This window comes from Vanellus vanellus (assembly GCF_965231255.1).
Source record: "Vanellus vanellus genome assembly, chromosome: 7".
NCBI lineage: Eukaryota > Metazoa > Chordata > Aves > Charadriiformes > Charadriidae > Vanellus > Vanellus vanellus.
In genome coordinates, this window is record NC_138912.1 from 6,410,738 (window position 1) to 6,428,158 (window position 17,421).

A 17,421-nucleotide genomic window follows, 5' to 3' on the forward strand; every position below is an offset into this window, starting at 1 on the left:
TATTTTTTTAAACAACTCGTAAGCCAATGTAACAAAAGCAGCCGAAGAGCCAAGAGGAAAGGCATGTCAACTAGGAAGGAGAGATCAAGACTTCACTGACATGGATCTCAGCACTGCTGAATGTATTTCATATATTAAGAGGTTGATTGTCTACGCTGACGTAAGCCTACCGCCTCCGAGACAAAACCAAGATGTGCAATGCTCACTGGCATGGGCTGAGAAGCAAGGAAAAGTCAAAAAGTCTTCTATTAGCAGTCTGCGGGGCAGCATGAAAACAGAAAGGAAGTGGTTTTCTTTCATCGCTCATTTCTGTGCTTCCAAAAAATCAGAAATCGCAGACAACATCCTGCTCTAATTTAATCTGTACAAATTTTATGTTTGCTAGTAAATGTTGGGAATTAATACTACTCAAACCCAACATTTCATTAGTACTAGTATGGAAAATGTGACTAATACGTACAAAGGATAACCTCTACTAAAACCAGCCCCGAGCATTGTGCCGCTCCAGAATAAAAAAATGACAACAGTTACACAATCACCATTCAATCCCAGTGCAACAGATGACATTTTTGTATTAAAGAAAGACACACAGAGTTTTTAAAAGTTTGGTTTTATTACTGTACTGTGACTGCATTCTTATCTAAATAAACTTTTCAATCACTTTTACACTCTACTGTCATCATAAAGGTTTCAATAGGGAATTCCACACAGTATTCTGCAACCTTCACACTTAAAAGTACATAGAAACATTCAGTATTAAAAGGCCTTTGCAATGTGTTTCTTTTAAAAACATTAGATTTATAAATCCAAGTGTATAATAAAGCAGATTTTTTTTCCAGACACCCATTGACAAACAATTCTATGTGAGCTGTCAAAGAACAGATTTGCGTGTGCTTACATTAACTCTGCAGTAACCTTGTCCATGAGTACTGCTCCCAAAAACAAGAGTAGGAATTGAGGAGTGTTTTAGTCATCAATGCAAGCCAGAATTTAGCCCACTGTTCACGACCGTTAATTTTGCTCAACTCTGTTGCTCACCAGTCAATACCTAAGGCAAATTCCATTGTATATTTATTTTCCCAGGCTGAACTAACTATACAGGCATTGTTCATAATACATTGAACAGAAAGTATTTTATGGTGTATGTAAGATGTGGCAAGAAGAAATAAAATACATTGCAGTTAAACACTCTTCTATTTAGAGCGATGAAACTCACATTTTCAATTTGTATAAAAACCATCATTATTGAAAAGCCTAACCTTTCAAGTTTTATCAGAAATGCTATTTTAGATTTGAACTAAAAAGTTTATGGAGTTAAAGAGATGTCTCGAAGCTGGTGCTCCTCTAGGAAGGAGTGTAGAATACGTATCCACTTGGACTTAAGGAAAATCCAATGCACTATTAGTTGAAGTAGACAAGCCCTGAATGATGTTCAAATGAAAGACCTTTTCCGTGATATGATTCTTTTCACTACTTTGTACTAAACTTCGGTAGCTCCAACAACTTGGTAAAAAGAATATTTTTATTTTTTAGCCAAAACTAATTTTCACATGCCACAGTCTTCAATTAGCAAAGGCAATTTAGCATCAGCATCCACTCCTTAGCTGTAAAATTTCTCAGTCAATCAGTAATAAATAGAAAAGATACGTCTGCCATAAGAAACAATAATGAAAACAAGTACTTAGATACTGAAATACTGGCACAAAAATGAGAAAAGATGCTACTGATGGCATCCTTAAGTATCTGGACCATAAGATGTGTTAGCATAAGTAGTATCTAATTAAAAAGCCAGCATTTTGGCTTTGCACAATGCTTTTTTTACCTACTGTTAATCCCACATTCAAATACCAAACAAAACAATAACTGTGGAGACAGCGGACAGTCTCCTGAGTGTTCCGCAGGAGCCCGCCTTGCTGCTTTTGAGGTAGGATCTTCCCCCACCCTTCGATGCCATGAACCAGTCAACACAAGGCAGAATTTAGTCCCTAAAGTGTGCACTCCCTGCACACCTAAGAATAACACAGACTATAACAATACCTTAATTGGAAAAAAAGGACATTTAGTGGATTTTTGGAATGTTAGGATACTTTCGTAAGTAAACCTGTTCAAGATTCCATTCCAGATAGTTATGAAAATAACAATACAGTGAACTGATTTAAAACAACAGTAATTTTAAACAGAAAAATTGGATTGAGAAAACATGATGTTCCAGGAAAGAACCGTGTGTTTTGTCATCTATATTTATTCTTTAAATATATTTATATTTTATAGTACAGGTTGAATCATTTATACATATAAATACAACAGTAGTGAAGAACTATAAAGATTTGATTTTTAGAAGTAAATGGAGTAGACTTTTACACAGGTATAGAACTCTTTCAGCACATTTTTAAATTTGATTTCTGCTATAGTTAAAAAAGTTGGAAATATTCTGGTACAGTTTTATCACAGGCTTCTTTCCCCTCTTGTGAAAGTGAAGACATTTTTAACATAAAAATAAACATAAAACAGATCTTAATCTTGCCTCCAGACACATTTAACAACATTTGCTCAAATGACACTTATCAGCTATTACAGTGATTCAAGAGAAAAATGTGTTTTCACACAGCGCAATCTCAGTCTGACAGACAACCCAAATCTCCTCGTAAACATAAAATCCTTACTCTTGTGTCACTTCCTCTTTAGGCTGTTTGAGCTCCATCAGCAACTCTTTACCAGTCTCTCCTGCTTTTGAGGCAAAGAGAATAGCTCCCTGTTTAAAGCCCAGGAGCTTCAAGCTTCTGGCATAATCTGCATATACAGCATGGATCAATTTATGTAAATGAAGCATTAAGGAAAACAGAAATGAATAGCAAGATGAAAAAACTGAGAATATTTTTTTTTTCCTCCTCACTCCTTAGCTCTCACAAGCTGCAAAAGCTGAACAGTGCTGCCAATTGTGCTAATCCAGAATTTTTCTGCACAAATAAAGACAAAAAAGTTCCTTTAAATTCTACTACTGAATGCACATTAGCATTTCTCGAGCAATATGCAGAGTGCTATGAACTAAACCAGATACGATTCTGAGAAGAATAAGTACCTTGTAACTTGCAAAACAAATCGCGAAACTGTTTTTTTGTTAATTAGATGTATCTGTTGTTAACTATATGACTTACTAGTTGCTTTTTTTAATTACAAGGTGACATCAGTGATGACTCCATAAAAAACAATCAGGTATTATTCACATATGCATTATTATTTATTGCATATACCTAAACACAAACGTTAGAGCAAGTCTTCAGAGTTTCCAGAACACCGGGTTCAATGCGCAGTCTGTACTGAGCCATACTTTAGATACCTTTTAAAACACTTAGTACGTTTTCAGCTCATCTGATCTTGACCTTTAATTTTCTTTGTTTCCACTGTCTCAGAACTGACTCCTTCATAAAGGACTTCAATCACTAAAGCAATATGTTGGTGTATAGAGGGGTTCAATGCAGGATTTTTTTCCTGCGATAGTGTTTAAAAAAAAATAACTAAACCACCGATTTCATGACACAGTCTGTAGTAATAATTTCCAAGTTCTGCAAAGAGCATTTTATCATCCTTTCTTTTCTCTACTGCGGTTTTATTTTTTTGTTTTTTTTTTTTGTTTTTTTTTTTTTTTCCACTTTTAGTTTGATTTCCAGCACCACTGGCCTCACAGGATCAGGAGGAGGTAATGCTATGGATTTATGCAAATGGCTCTTTTTCACTTGTTTCCTTCCATTTCCTTCAAACTACACAACATGGAGAATAAAAATAGGAACTCCTATTCCCGTGCAGACTAGTTCATCTAACATTGGCTCAAGCATACTCACTGCGTACAAGTACACAGATGCAAAAGCAGGATTTCAGGAAAAGGATATTTGTATCATCGTTAACTTCAAATGCCCCATACTTCAGACAAGCTTCAACAAATAAAGCCGCTCTATCGAAGTACCTCATACTGTTAAATGGAAAAAAAAATTATTATTTGTTAGGAAAACAGAAAAGTATGCCAGGACATCGCATCAAAATACCGACTTTCTAAAATTTTGCACCTAGGTCTGGAGGGGCAAATCTCTTCTACACTGAGGGCTGACCCAGGCTTCTGATCATCGCCAAGGTTAAACGGTACCGCCGTTTCGCTGCCACTATGGCACACATTCACACACCGCTCTCGGTTTGCACTGTTGCTCTACCTTGCTCTCTGCACCTTCATGCTTCGTAGGCCTTGAGGATTCACTACATCACGACAGCGCTGAGTGCTTTCCTCATGGCACTGAACGCTGCTTCCCTGCTCCCAGGCAGCGTATGTCACACACTTCCCACGTACTGCCTCCTGCTCCTCTTGCACCCGTTCGGCTGGCATTGGCCTCTCCCCAAGCTTCTTCCATCCTCCCTTCCTCCTTGCGCTCAAGGAACTAACATTTGATGCGAAATTTTTGGCAGTACAAGGCTCAACTTAGTCAGAAATAATCACAGCTACTACAAATTGTTACTGCTTGGTCAATGGGTGCTAGCAATCCTAAAGCCTACAGTAAATTTAAATGCCAGTGTGTTTCCTGAAATTGCAAAAAAACCCATCGATTCTAGCACACAGAAATGATGCATTATTGAGGGTAAAATTAATTAAGAGAAAATGCTAAAATAGAAACAAATGTCAGAAATCAAACTGCAGGCCCCCTCCTTCCCTTTTGACTTCTAAGCCACAAATGCTTAAATAACAAGACAAAATACAGACTCTGCTGTTTCTTCTTTACCTGTGCAACATCTCTGCAACTTTCGTAAAGCACCCAAGTGACAAGAGGACGAGAATGGCTTTGGACTTCTGGTTGACTTGTGGAGAGCAAAGATGATCTACCCAACGCTTTAACACATCAGCACACTCCTCTGAGTTCAAACGAACCTTTAAGAGGTGGGAAAGCCAGTTACGAATTCTCAGCTGCTAACTAAAGAAAGCATTCAGCTCCTGGTTCATTTTTTTCAGTGAAACACTTCGGGCAGCAGTAAAAGCATCTCAAATTACCAAGTTTTTATAAAAAGTACACTAGCCCCTTGAACAAACAGAATATAAAGAAAAAGAAAAAAAAAAAACAAACCATAAATATACAAACCTCCACTCTGGCCACTTGATGTTTACATGTGATTAACATTATTTTTACCATACAGCTTTATTAAAACCTCAAGTGTCCAGAAGTTAGAAATCTTTACTTGAAAACTTAAGGACAAAACATCTTTATTTTTCTTAAGAGTGGGATTGACCCATTTAGAAAATCCAAGTATGACTCTTTCCATACTTTCTGCAGGAAGCCTAAAAGAAACTTAGAGACACTGAAAGATCACTGACTCCAGTCCATTATAATTTGGAAAATTAATGCTGTGTCTAGGTACTTTTATTGTAATTACATCTGCATACAAAAACAGAAAGTTGATGCAAATTTATGTGGTTGGTGCTAACTTTAAAATCAGCACACACGCTACAAGGAGCTCAGTGCAAAGTCACTGCCTAATTACTTACCCACTTCCAGTAGTGTTTTTTTTGTAGTTTATTATGAACTCTATACTGCTGCAGCTATATGCAACTTCTCAAACCACTGCTCAGAAGTTAGAAAATTGAGTATTCTGACCATTTTTAGGTCCCAAGCTTGTCATTTGGATCACCGGGGCAGACTTGATGATGAACTGATGATGATATCTCAATTTGATGTTTCAGTTTTTTAACTTTGGAGAACTTCAGTACCCTCGTCAGCCTTCATACCTACATATACTAAGTCAGTCATTTATGTTAGGAAACTGAAAATTGAAAAATTACGTACCTTTGCAAGCCATGCCGCACGATTCCATTCACCGTAGGTTTGCAAGTAACGACAGGCATCAGCAGCCTTATCAATCAGACATAGTAATTGTACACCTTCTGGAAAAGAAAAAGCACACTATATAGTAAGTTAAGGGAAAAAAGAGTTGATATATAAGTGAGAGCAGATCATTCATCCCCAGAAAAGGATCACTATATCCTTCTTAGCATATGAAGATGTTGAAAAACCTTAATTTCTACCACCTGACTCTCCATATACCCTGGGTGTCGGTTATCGTATCTTTTACCTGGGCTACAGAGCTTAGAAGGACCTCACAAAGCTCTCATTTATCTTTGTCCTAAATATAAATGACATGGAGTTCACTAGACTTCCCATCATTAAAGAGATAATGATCTTTGTAATCAAATAAACAGATTTCATATAAGCCTTTATTTTAATTTAATGCTGTCCGTAGTGCAATTATTAACAGTGAAGTGTTAATTGTCCACAGAGTGGGAAGTATTTTTTTCCAGGCAAGTACAGACATTTGTACTTTCTCTGTCTTTCTGTCATGTCTTTGAATATTTCAGTCAATCATCATATTGTGAAAATCTCTTGCATTAAGCCAAACTAACCAGTACATGTAAGAAAACACACTTTTTGAAACGTGTTCTGAACTGAAAACGAAACTAAGTCCAGTCCTTCAGTAGTAAGAGACAATTTTTGAATTAATTCTGTAATTAGGAAAGTGGAAAACATTTACCTTTGTGCTCAACCTCTTTTCATGCAAACAATTGCTAAGAAACACAGAATAATAGAATCATGTAGGTTGGAAGGGACCCTTAAGATCATCGAGTCCAACCATCAACCTAACACTGCCAAAACCACCACTAAACCACCTCCCTCCATGTCTGGAGAATTACTCCAGAAATATGTTTTCCAGTGAAAATGAGTCAAAACAAGTTGAACTTTATAACTGAGTTACTGATCATTTCTGTGTTAACTACTCGAGGTAGTGCATACTATAAACATATGCAATGTGTAAGATTATTAGAACAGGTCTTTCTCCTCTCCCACCTCCATTACATTTAATAATGATCAGAATTACTAGTTTATAAGCAAACAGAAAATTCACATCACATTTTACCTGCAAGCTTTCCATTGGCTATCATGTTGGTTGCTACCAGTTTAATGGTACTTTGAGATGGACCTGATGAGGTGACAGTTGTGACCAAGCAAGCTTTGAGTGAATCGCAGTAATAATGTGCATTCTCCGAACTTGTTTCTAACAATAGTTGCACTGCTCTGTCAGTCTGGCAAGAGAAAAGAAAAAAAAAAAATACAACTTTGACCACAACGTACTCACTTTTAATCAAAAGTCTTTATATTATACTGTTTTTAAGACATGGAACAAATAACAATGAAAGTTATTCTAAAACAGACCACAAAAATATAGACCAGCATAGTAATAATTAAGATTCTATTTCAATATAGCATCCTTAGTAAGGATAGCATTTAAACTCCCATGATGAATACAACGTTTAATCACAGACTAACATTTCTAGAAATGACCAAAGAAAAATTTAATTCAGGATATTTATTTCTGTATTTAAATAATCTTTTGCAGAGTTACAAAAAGGAAGAGAAGCATTTCTATGATTCTATGATGACTTAAAATAAGCCAAGAAGAAACAAAATTGTAAAGACGCAGAAACGGGCCAGGATCTCAAGGACTGATTCAATACTTGATATTTTAAAACAAAGGCTGAGCACCTAACCAGTGGGGCTCATTAAATTGGCTGCAGACACCTGTCTCCGAATCAAATGAATCACTGCAGGCTTGTCATGTCTGCCTGTTAGTAAGTGAGGTGCCTAACTTTTATGGAGGTCAATTTGGCGAGGTCAGTCAAGCTGATGGCTTAGATAATTACAGAAATAATGAAAAGCCACATTAAATACATATTAAAATACAATGATTCAACAAACTGGCATTTTTTAACTTCTACAAACTGGCATTTTAAACAGGCTATCTACAGACTAAGTATTTCTGGTATCTTTTACTAGTAACATTTGTTGACATTCCCAAATGCACAGTGGCATAGAAATCACTGCAGTTCGAGCTAGTAACACCCAAGCTATTTTTGGAAATGGATGCAGCACAACTGCATTAGTAGGGAACAGCTCACGATATATACTGTACAAATGCAAGAACATTCTTATCAGGGCCTCGCTGAGCAGCTCTGTACAGTCTCGCTGCTCAGTACAGCTCTGCCAGAAGCTTTGGTACATCCTTTGTTATCTAAAATGAGAGTACGAAGTGCAGACTGAGTTATCCCAAAGATGTTAAGTTTCAGTTATTTCTGGGAAGCTCAAAATGTAATTTTTCTTTTCTGTTCACAAGATGGAAAGAAAGATTTTTATAGGGTTTCCACTAAAATGAAACCGTCTGAAGCAGTAACACCAAACATTACCATATACTATGTCACTACACAGAGCCTGCAGTTGTAATAACATACTAACGCAGCATAAACTATGCACTCGGTGAATAAACGTATCAAACAACACCTATGAGTTAGCCAAAACTGTACTTGAATAGGATATATACATAAAATGGACAGGGAAGAAGAATAAAAAATTCAAATATTACCCACAAACCTGGCCCAAGAGAAGTAGCTGATCAGCACATTTCCTGGTATGATCATATGTTGATCTCTTCACTTCCTGAAGATTTACCCTTTCAAGTTGGAATTTCTGCATGAAGAAGGAAAAATATTTTAAATGTACCATATGAAGAGTACCATATGAAATAAAAACAAGTATTTAAAAGATATGTAAGGCTTTTGAGAGTTTTTGGAACACCCCCTATTTTTAAATAATAGGGAGTGATTTAATCCAGAGTGTTAAGTTACTAATAAAAGTGAAATATGTATATGGAAAAGCTCTAAGATAATAAGAAGGTTACAACGCTGAGCATTTATTGTACTGATGTTATTCTTGCTAAATATATTTTTGAACTTGAAATACCTGGAAGTAATAATTTTCACACAGGATGTCATAGCATATATCCAAGGGATTAACCAACTGTTCTTGAAGGATAACTGTGTCTGTTGGTTTCGCAGGCTTTTCCTGGGATAAGCTGTGCAAATAGTGAGCAGCAATAGTCCAGAAATGCAGTTCGGATTCATCCCCATACAGTCTGGGAAGATACAAATCAGGATGTGAAACAGGTTTGTATTTTTGCATGTCACATAAAAATATTACACATTTAAAATACCTTTTTACAAAGACCATGCATTATTGTGGGCACCACAAGTACTTTGCATTATCAGTGGGAAAAACTACAAGAAAAGATTAAGGAACGGCATTCAGCAAGCTAGATAAGAGGTTGGCCAGAAGTCTGTTACAACAGCAAGTAAACTCAGTGAATGTTCAGCAGATAAACGTGTGGAAATTGATATTTTATTATTATTTTACACTTAATCACTAATATCCTCTTTCAACTACAAGAAAGTGATGAAGTTTGAAAAACATCTCTGAATACAGACTAAAATTCGCTACAGTTTAGGTAAAGTACACCACAGACCAAATACTTTTGAAATAAAAAACAGGTCTTCCTTCGTTTGCATACAATCTATTGTGTGCTTTGAAGTTCTGAATTACATTTTTTGGCATTGTCCAACTAAATGCAATGTCGTTAGCAGAACTGCATTTATGAAAGCGCCACCAAGACTGAAGGAAGTGCTTTACATCCAGCAACCAAATAAAACTGTTTCAGTAAGGTAACACTTCCATTCTCAGTCCTGAAAATACTCTAGTACGTGGGTAACAAAGTACTTTAAGGAACTGCGCTGAGTTAAAGGAGAATTACTTGAGTACTTAAATTTCAGCACATTCATATGCATTAATAGGATCAAGATTTTATTAGGAAACGTTTGACATAGTTATCTGAATCTCTACTACCTGGCAACTAGGAGACATCTTTGCAAGAGAGTAAAATCCGGATCAAGCAAAAGTTTCTTTATGTCACTGCAAAAAGAGTAAGTCATGAATAATCTGTAAAATGCTGTGCGTATTTGTTTATTTTTAAACAGAAATAGGATCTATCACCTACAAATTGAAAAAAACATCAAAACAAAAAATACACAATTTCTGTTCTGAACTGAAAAAAACGCATCTATCAAAACAGTTACAACAGGAAGTACACATAATTTCACATATAATTGATCTCAAGGAGCAAGTCACTCTACCAGTTTAAATACAAATAGTGAGTCTGTCAGGAACTCCTTATTCTTGCAATAAAAGGAACAACCACAAGGGTGTAGACAAAGCTATAAATTAGACTGTAGTGATTCAACAAATTACAAGATTAATTCAGTTACAAATAATTTTGCAACTATGCAGTGCCATAGCATAAGAGACCCACATGCATGAATTTAGGTTTTCTACATATGTTTCACACTGGATAAAAATATGCTGTTATGTTTTCCATCCTATTAAATGAAAGGACAAAAGGAAGATAGTAAAGCTTCTGTTTACTAGCTTCAAATATTATTTCGTAGTTTAAACGGAACGTCAAATTCTGTTTTCTGTGTAAGCCTAGCAATGTGCATGAACATTACTCTGGAAGTATATCTTCAATACAACATTTTTAGAATTGTCTGTCTTGTCTTCCTCGGAGCTTGAAATATCTTAACAAACCTTGGAGTATTTAAGTAGCAGTGTCCAATACAATCTGGACCAACATCAAAGAACCATACATCACCGAGAAGTATTGCCTAAAAAATTCTGAATACTCACTGGTCAATTAAAAATTATATACTAATCCTAATCAGTAACTTTAAATCTCTAGTTGTCAGCCACTACTATGATAAGTCAATGTCAAAAATTCAATACTGACTTCCATCACAATTTATATATTCAGAATAGTACATTTTGACTGTCAAGTCAATATTTAACAAACTACTTTGAGATAGTTTGATGATTTAAAAAATACTTTTGAGATTGTATTATGTTTTATTTTTAATTAGGAAAAATACAAATGTAAAATCTTCAATAAAATTAATAAAGCACCACCCTTAGTAATAACATAAAAATAAAAATCAGCCGTGTTTAAAATAAAAGCTTATCTTTACAGAGGCAAAAAGCATTCTTTCTTCATTAAGTTGTGAATTGCCACAAATTTCAGAGTTTTTGCCTTCTCTGAACTCACTAGCTTATTCAAATATTAATAGGAAAATTCTTACTTGGACAATGAATTCAACTGCTCTTGAAGAAGGCTTTTAATGTTTTCATTCTCTGGATAATCACTGGATTAAAAAAAATAAATGAAGATAGAGTGAATGGTTTTCTATATTACCACAATGACGGGGTTATCTGAAAAGGAAGATTATTACTGGTAGAAAAACACAAGAACATATGGCAACAATTTTTCATATTCTTACGTTAAGCCATTCATGCAAGATTCTTTGTCTAGTTACAAGTCCCAAAATAGTAAGGAAAGACTGGTTTTGCTTTCTCTCAGCCTCAGTCGGTGCCACCAACCTTTCTCATTGCATTTTTCTTTTATTCATTAACCTTGAAATAATGAAAATGACAACACCTAGCCCATTATTGTGTGACCACCAACAGTACACAAACACAACAAAGATACAGAAAGGTGCTCCTACTATGATGTGAAGTATGGCTCACTAGAAGTAAAGACATGCCTATTAGACTATCAGTGAGACTATCACTTTCAATTACACTTTAGGAACCAACTCTGCCTATTCTTACATTAATTTCTTGATCAAAGAGAACACGCAGTTGTTCTCTGAAGTAATATAACCTGTAAATGACATAAAAATATTGCCAGTACCTTAAAGCAAACAGCAGTTTTCGATAGCCAAGGGCTACCAAAAGTCAAAAGAAATAAAATACTTGACACCTTAAAGCCTTTTCTATTTATTACTTTTAGTAATAAATGTGAAGCTATTACCTTTTTGACTCTCCCAGAGAGTGAGGAAACTTGTACGTCTAACAGTTATTTGCACAGAAAGACTAATAGAAGATGTAGGTTTTTTAAAAGAAATATGTATTTTATATAGAGATATATATTTCTCCTTACATGTTTATAATATCTAGAGAGTATTTCTCATTCCACGGCTGATGCAACAAGAATGCTTTTAAAGCTAATGAAGCCCTTGGAACAAGCAGATAGGGACACCATGCAGGTTCTAAAACAAAAGGAAAAGATTCATTGTTGAGTGGCTAATGTGCAGTAATACTCTGTTCAGTAACCATAAAATGTATCACCTTGTTTGCAAGCACCAGAAGAAAATCATAAATCGCAGCTTTTTCACATACACAGCATGGGTTACTAGACATAAAAGCTTATCTTTACAGTCAAGCAAAAACATTTCCTAGAAGGTGCAGGGTTATCAACCATGCTCAAATGAGAATTTCGGGACATTCCGTATTAAATTTAGCCATAGACTCCTGGAGTACATTATACTGGCATTAAGTAGAGCATTATATGATGATTATTGCTACTACAAGGACATGCTGGCAAATAAGTACTTCTATACCAAAACATACCACAATGTATGTTTTAGTTTTACTTTGCAATCATAGTTTCTACAGTATAATACAAAGATTAATACCCATCATCCCAAAAGGATGTGGTGAAGTTTAATACACGTCTACATTAGCAAAGAAATAAGATGAAAATTATAGTACTATCTGTTGTCATACAAATTTAAAAGTCAGTAAGTCTGCGTTCAGTACAAGGTTTGGATGATGTGCCGTAAATGCTACCCAGTGACTTAGGAGTAAAACAAGCACGAACCAGCTACATCCTTAAATATTCAGCAATTCCATGTACTTCATATGCACTGAATGATACAGGAATCTTGTAAATGTGATTTTATAATTATAAGATTATCACAGTGTAGAGGCAGAAGGACAGCTAAATCAAAAGCACCTTAACGCTGATGTATACTAATTTCAGTGTGCTTGGTTTTAGAACGTTCATTTGACAGTAAAAATAGCTGTGACAAATTACGTTTTTTCTCAAACATCCCACACCACATCTCCCAGTTTTGTTTGTTACACATGTCTTAGTCAGAATCTACATTTTTTTAAGGAAATTGTATGATTAAAGGCAGGATTGACCAGAAAGATCACAACAAAAGCAGTTATTTGGAACACCAGTAATAATAAGCTACATTATTTTGTTTTTAACTATTTGAACAGTTAAATGTTTAAATTCCCTTCTTAAGAATATGGCAAAAAGGTCAAAGAGCACTAACATTGCTATTTTAGAGTTCAGTGGGAAAATCTACTTTGAAAAGCAATGAATCAGTCTACAAACTGCCTTTGATATCTGGAAATACCAGAAGATATTTTCATGCATTAAACGCTTCAAAATCATGTAATGAATTTCAATGATAGAGGTACTGATACCCAATTGATGTACCGATGCTTTTTAGGCCAACTTGCTAGATATCTGTACAAAAAGATCTTATTTTGTTAATTTATATTCTGATTAAGATATTAAAAAGTGTAATTTACTTACGAGGTTAAACTTCTACAAAAAACCACCCATATGCCCTAAGCCTAGAAAATTTATCTGCATCTATGAAAACCACTAAAGGGACACCAAATCCTCTACGTAAGACAATTCTCTGTCCTAATGGAAGCGCTGAACATTTTTATGGTCTGCTTTCAAAATGATATATCTAACAATCAATAGCAAAAAGGAAATCAACGTACCTATTAAGTCCTGTTCATCCATTCTGAAACACGACGGTTTCATGGACAAGTCTAAAACTCTAATGCACCCATCATCTGATGCCAAGACCACTTTGTCTGAAGTGCACCAGTCCACATCCAGGATTCGGAAATTGACGTTTCTTCCACTTCTTAAACTGCTCACCATTTGTACCTTAAAAAGTTGAGTTATTTTTCATTTTTAGTAGGCACTCCATCAGACAGTGTAAGACTCTGTCACATGCCCATGAGGCATACCAGAAAATTTGCAATAAAAGGTGAAGTTAATCATAAATCATTTTAATGATGGTCTCTCCTGGAGAGTAGGGAATTTGGACACCTTGGAGTAGGGCACACGGCTGCCCTGAAACAATACTTTTTCCCAACTGAGAGCTGAGAAAAGATCCTTTTGAACACAGCTGTACGGTGCCTTTTTGTTATCGTTTCTGACATAAAGTTTCCATGGTAAACTGGTGGAAATTTACATTCCCTCTTTAATTCCAGTCCCTGATCTAGCATACGTGCCTGAAGGCGGAATTGAGGTTCTCATTAATTAACTCATGCTCTTCATAAACGCATACTTTCTTGATAAATCCTGAACTTGTCTAGAAATACATTTAGACATACTATTAGCATAACATTATGGCAATAGGATAATACATTGTCCACAAACAAAACACAGATGAAAAAAACCTTCTAAACTGCACTTTTCACCGCAGGTCAGTAGTTAGACATTTTGTAACCCTTCTGTAGCATCACAGAACATCACAATTGTTAATATAAGGAAATATTAACAAAGTCTCCACCGCAATCAACATTCTGCTGTTTCCTTTCACTTTTTCTAGAGCAAAGCACGGAGTCAGAGGGATGTAAGGTACATCAGCTCCAGAGCATGATTACTCTTAGCACTGAGAGAATCAGAGAAAAATGTGGAAGCATTGGATAACTGGTTGTAGGCAAAGGAGAAGTTCTAAGGAGAGGATTACATGGATAATAGTGCTGAGACTATAAAATATTTCATAATATATTTCTACAGGTATTCTGAAAGATTCTTGGCTGACAATGTAAATTAGTTTTAAATGCTTTCATTTAGGAAACTCCTTCCCTTGTCCCAGAAAAAGACAGGGAACAGCTACAGGAGGAGTATCCCACGGCATCAACAGTATTAAAATGTTCTTCAAGAGAGCCTTAGGGGATAATATTCTATTCTACTACGCCTATGTAATTCATGGTTGGTGATGGTATCTGCTGTCCAACTCTTATCATGAACGAAGAGTTTTATATTTGCTTAAATTAAGTCTCTGAGTTTGGAGCTGGTGCTCACTACAAAGTAAACAGGAAAAAAATTAAAATTCCTGTTGCATACCCTCATAACCTGAACTTACTCCAGGGGTTAAGTTAAAACAGTACAATTATCTTTCCTTCCCCATGGTACTATAATCCCCTGAAAGGTGTATGAAGCAAACCCCAGAAGATTTGTGAACATTACTATAGAATTTTTGAATAAGATGAGAAGCTAGACAATGTTAATTAACAAGTGTCTAGCTTTCTGGTATTCCCTAACAAATTAAATCTATGATATGCACAGATGTTAAGCAACTTGTAGTAAAAATACTTTCTTCTCCACGGATTAAATTCTAAGTTTGAAAACTCCTTAAATTTTCAACATCTGCCTCATAAACATTATAAGAGAATGACAAAGAGTACCTCACAGACATTGTCAGCTATGAGTGAAAGGTACTTTTTATTGATGACAGCTTAAAAATGCTTTATGGGAACTAAACGTCTTCTAAGAAAAGCCATACAACTTTATTATACAACTGTCAGCAAGAAATCATAACTAAGTAAAACATAATGCCTAACTCGTCCTGATTTTCAGAAGTAATATGTGTATTTTGCAAAGAAGCACATAACAAAACAACAGATGCTTACCTCTTTTGAATCCCAAATTTCTGCTCCATCGTTGTACATTGCAAGAAGCTTTTGATTTCCTTTCCCTGGGGCAAAACGTATCTTTTTCACCCAGCTTCGGTGTGTCGGAATGCCCCTAAGAAAAGCAAAGCACAGGATTAGTATCAATCATTTTATACCTAATATTGTGGGTAGTTAAATCTTTTCCATGAATGTTGCAGATCCTGATATTTTACAGATTGAGAAGGAGAACAATATATATACACACACAAATGGCTATCCAAATTACCATGAAAACTAAAAAGATTAAATGCTTGAAATAAACACTACAAAACGTTTTATCAGAAGCCATTGCAGATTTAACATAAGAAAGATATCTATTTTAAAAACTTTGATGAAAAGTTACTCCATTTTGACACTGTCCTGCATGACATCTTTGTCTCTAAATTGCAGAGACATGGACTTCTACTCGGTAGATAAGGAGTACGGCCATCCAGCCAATTCAAAGTGTTCGGGTCAACAGCAGGATGTCCAAGTGGTGACCAGCGACAAGTGGTGCTTCTCAGGGGTCAGTACTGGGTCCGGTGCTGTTTAACATCTTTGTTGGCAACATGGACAGTAGGATTGAGTGTACCCTCAGCAAATTTGATGACAAAAATCAAGCTGTGTGGTGCAGTCAACACACTGGAGGGAAGGGATGCCATCCAGAGGGACCAGGACAGGCTTGAGAGGTGGGCAGACCAGAGATGATCAGAGGACTGGAGCACCTCTCTTACAAGGACAGGCTGAGAGAGTTGGGGCTGTTCAGCCTGGAGAAGAGAAGGCTCCAGGGAGACCTTATAGTGGCCTTCCAATACTTAGCAGGGCCCTACAGGAAAGATGGGGAGGGACCTTCTATCAGGGAGTAGAGCAACAGGACAAGGGACAATGGTTTTAAATTGAAAGAGGGGAGATTTAGATTAGATATGAGGAAGAAATTCTTTACTGTGAGGGCAGTGAGCCCCTGGCCCAGGTTGCCCAGAGAAGCTGTGGCTGCCCCATCCCTGGAGGTGTTCAAGGCCAGGTTGGACGGGGCTTGGAGCAACCTGGGCTGGTGGGAGGTGTCCCTGCCCATGGCAGGGGGGTTGGAACTCGATGGTCTTTAAGGTCCCTTCCAACTCTAAGCATTCTATGATAAACACTAAAGATGAAATGTAGAGAACTGTAACACAGTAGGCATTTTCATAAATTTTCTTTCACAATACTTGCGTTTTTCCCCTCAAACACCAAAGATGGCCTCCTACAAACAAGAACAAAATTGAAGGGGGAAAACACTCTAACACTCATTATTTTATGTTTATTAGACTCAATTTTCATTCATACCTGGATACTCTAGCTTTCAAATCCCAGAAGTTTAAGTTTCCATCAACATCTCCAAGAACCAGGATATCCCCTTTCCAAGCAATACATGTAATGCTACCCATGCTTCCCTGGAAATATTTAAGCAGCAGAATAAAATCTTGTGATTAATAGAGCCAAACACAGGAATAAGCATTTCAACGTTAGTATTTCATTTTTTTTTAACTATTATATGACATGACAGACCAAATTCTGTTCAGTTAAAACAGAAAGTTTTAACAAGTCAGTCATATTTGCTTCAATATGCTTCAAAAGGCATTTCCTTGTAAGAAATTTTGGGTTTAAAGTGATGGAAATCACTTTTGTCTCTTGTTGCAAGGGAACACCAACGTGACAGACCTCATTAAACATAATACTAGCATACACTAAAGTAGGAAACAAAAGAATTCCTATTTGTAAGTTCAATTTATCAAAGCCTTCAAGAACAACTTAAAAAAGAAAGATTGTTCTTCAGAGTAACAAAACCAAACTTAAAACTCACAGAAGAGTGCTCTGGCCCACTTAAGTCCTCCTTATGATGCAAGATAAAATCCATTAACAATGGATAAACACATTTCAATACCACCCT

At 36.0% G+C, this 17,421-nt stretch overlaps 1 protein-coding gene across 1 annotated transcript in view; it reads right to left on the bottom strand.

Moving 5' to 3' along the window:
* Positions 1-600: 600 nt before the first annotated feature.
* WDR11 (WD repeat domain 11) overlaps positions 601-17,421 on the bottom strand; it is a gene marked incomplete at its 5' end in the record, with an annotated part of 47,943 nt that continues 31,122 nt past the window's right edge. The window contains 13 exons of the mRNA XM_082486394.1: positions 601-2,814; positions 3,885-3,967; positions 4,764-4,909; positions 5,820-5,917; positions 6,946-7,111; positions 8,454-8,549; positions 8,823-8,994; positions 9,759-9,824; positions 11,042-11,104; positions 11,902-12,010; positions 13,548-13,719; positions 15,477-15,591; positions 16,818-16,924. Of these exons, the coding sequence (XP_082342520.1) occupies positions 2,660-2,814; positions 3,885-3,967; positions 4,764-4,909; positions 5,820-5,917; positions 6,946-7,111; positions 8,454-8,549; positions 8,823-8,994; positions 9,759-9,824; positions 11,042-11,104; positions 11,902-12,010; positions 13,548-13,719; positions 15,477-15,591; positions 16,818-16,924 (1,548 nt within the window). The 3' untranslated portion in view covers positions 601-2,659. The remainder of the gene's footprint in view (positions 2,815-3,884; positions 3,968-4,763; positions 4,910-5,819; positions 5,918-6,945; positions 7,112-8,453; positions 8,550-8,822; positions 8,995-9,758; positions 9,825-11,041; positions 11,105-11,901; positions 12,011-13,547; positions 13,720-15,476; positions 15,592-16,817; positions 16,925-17,421) is intronic.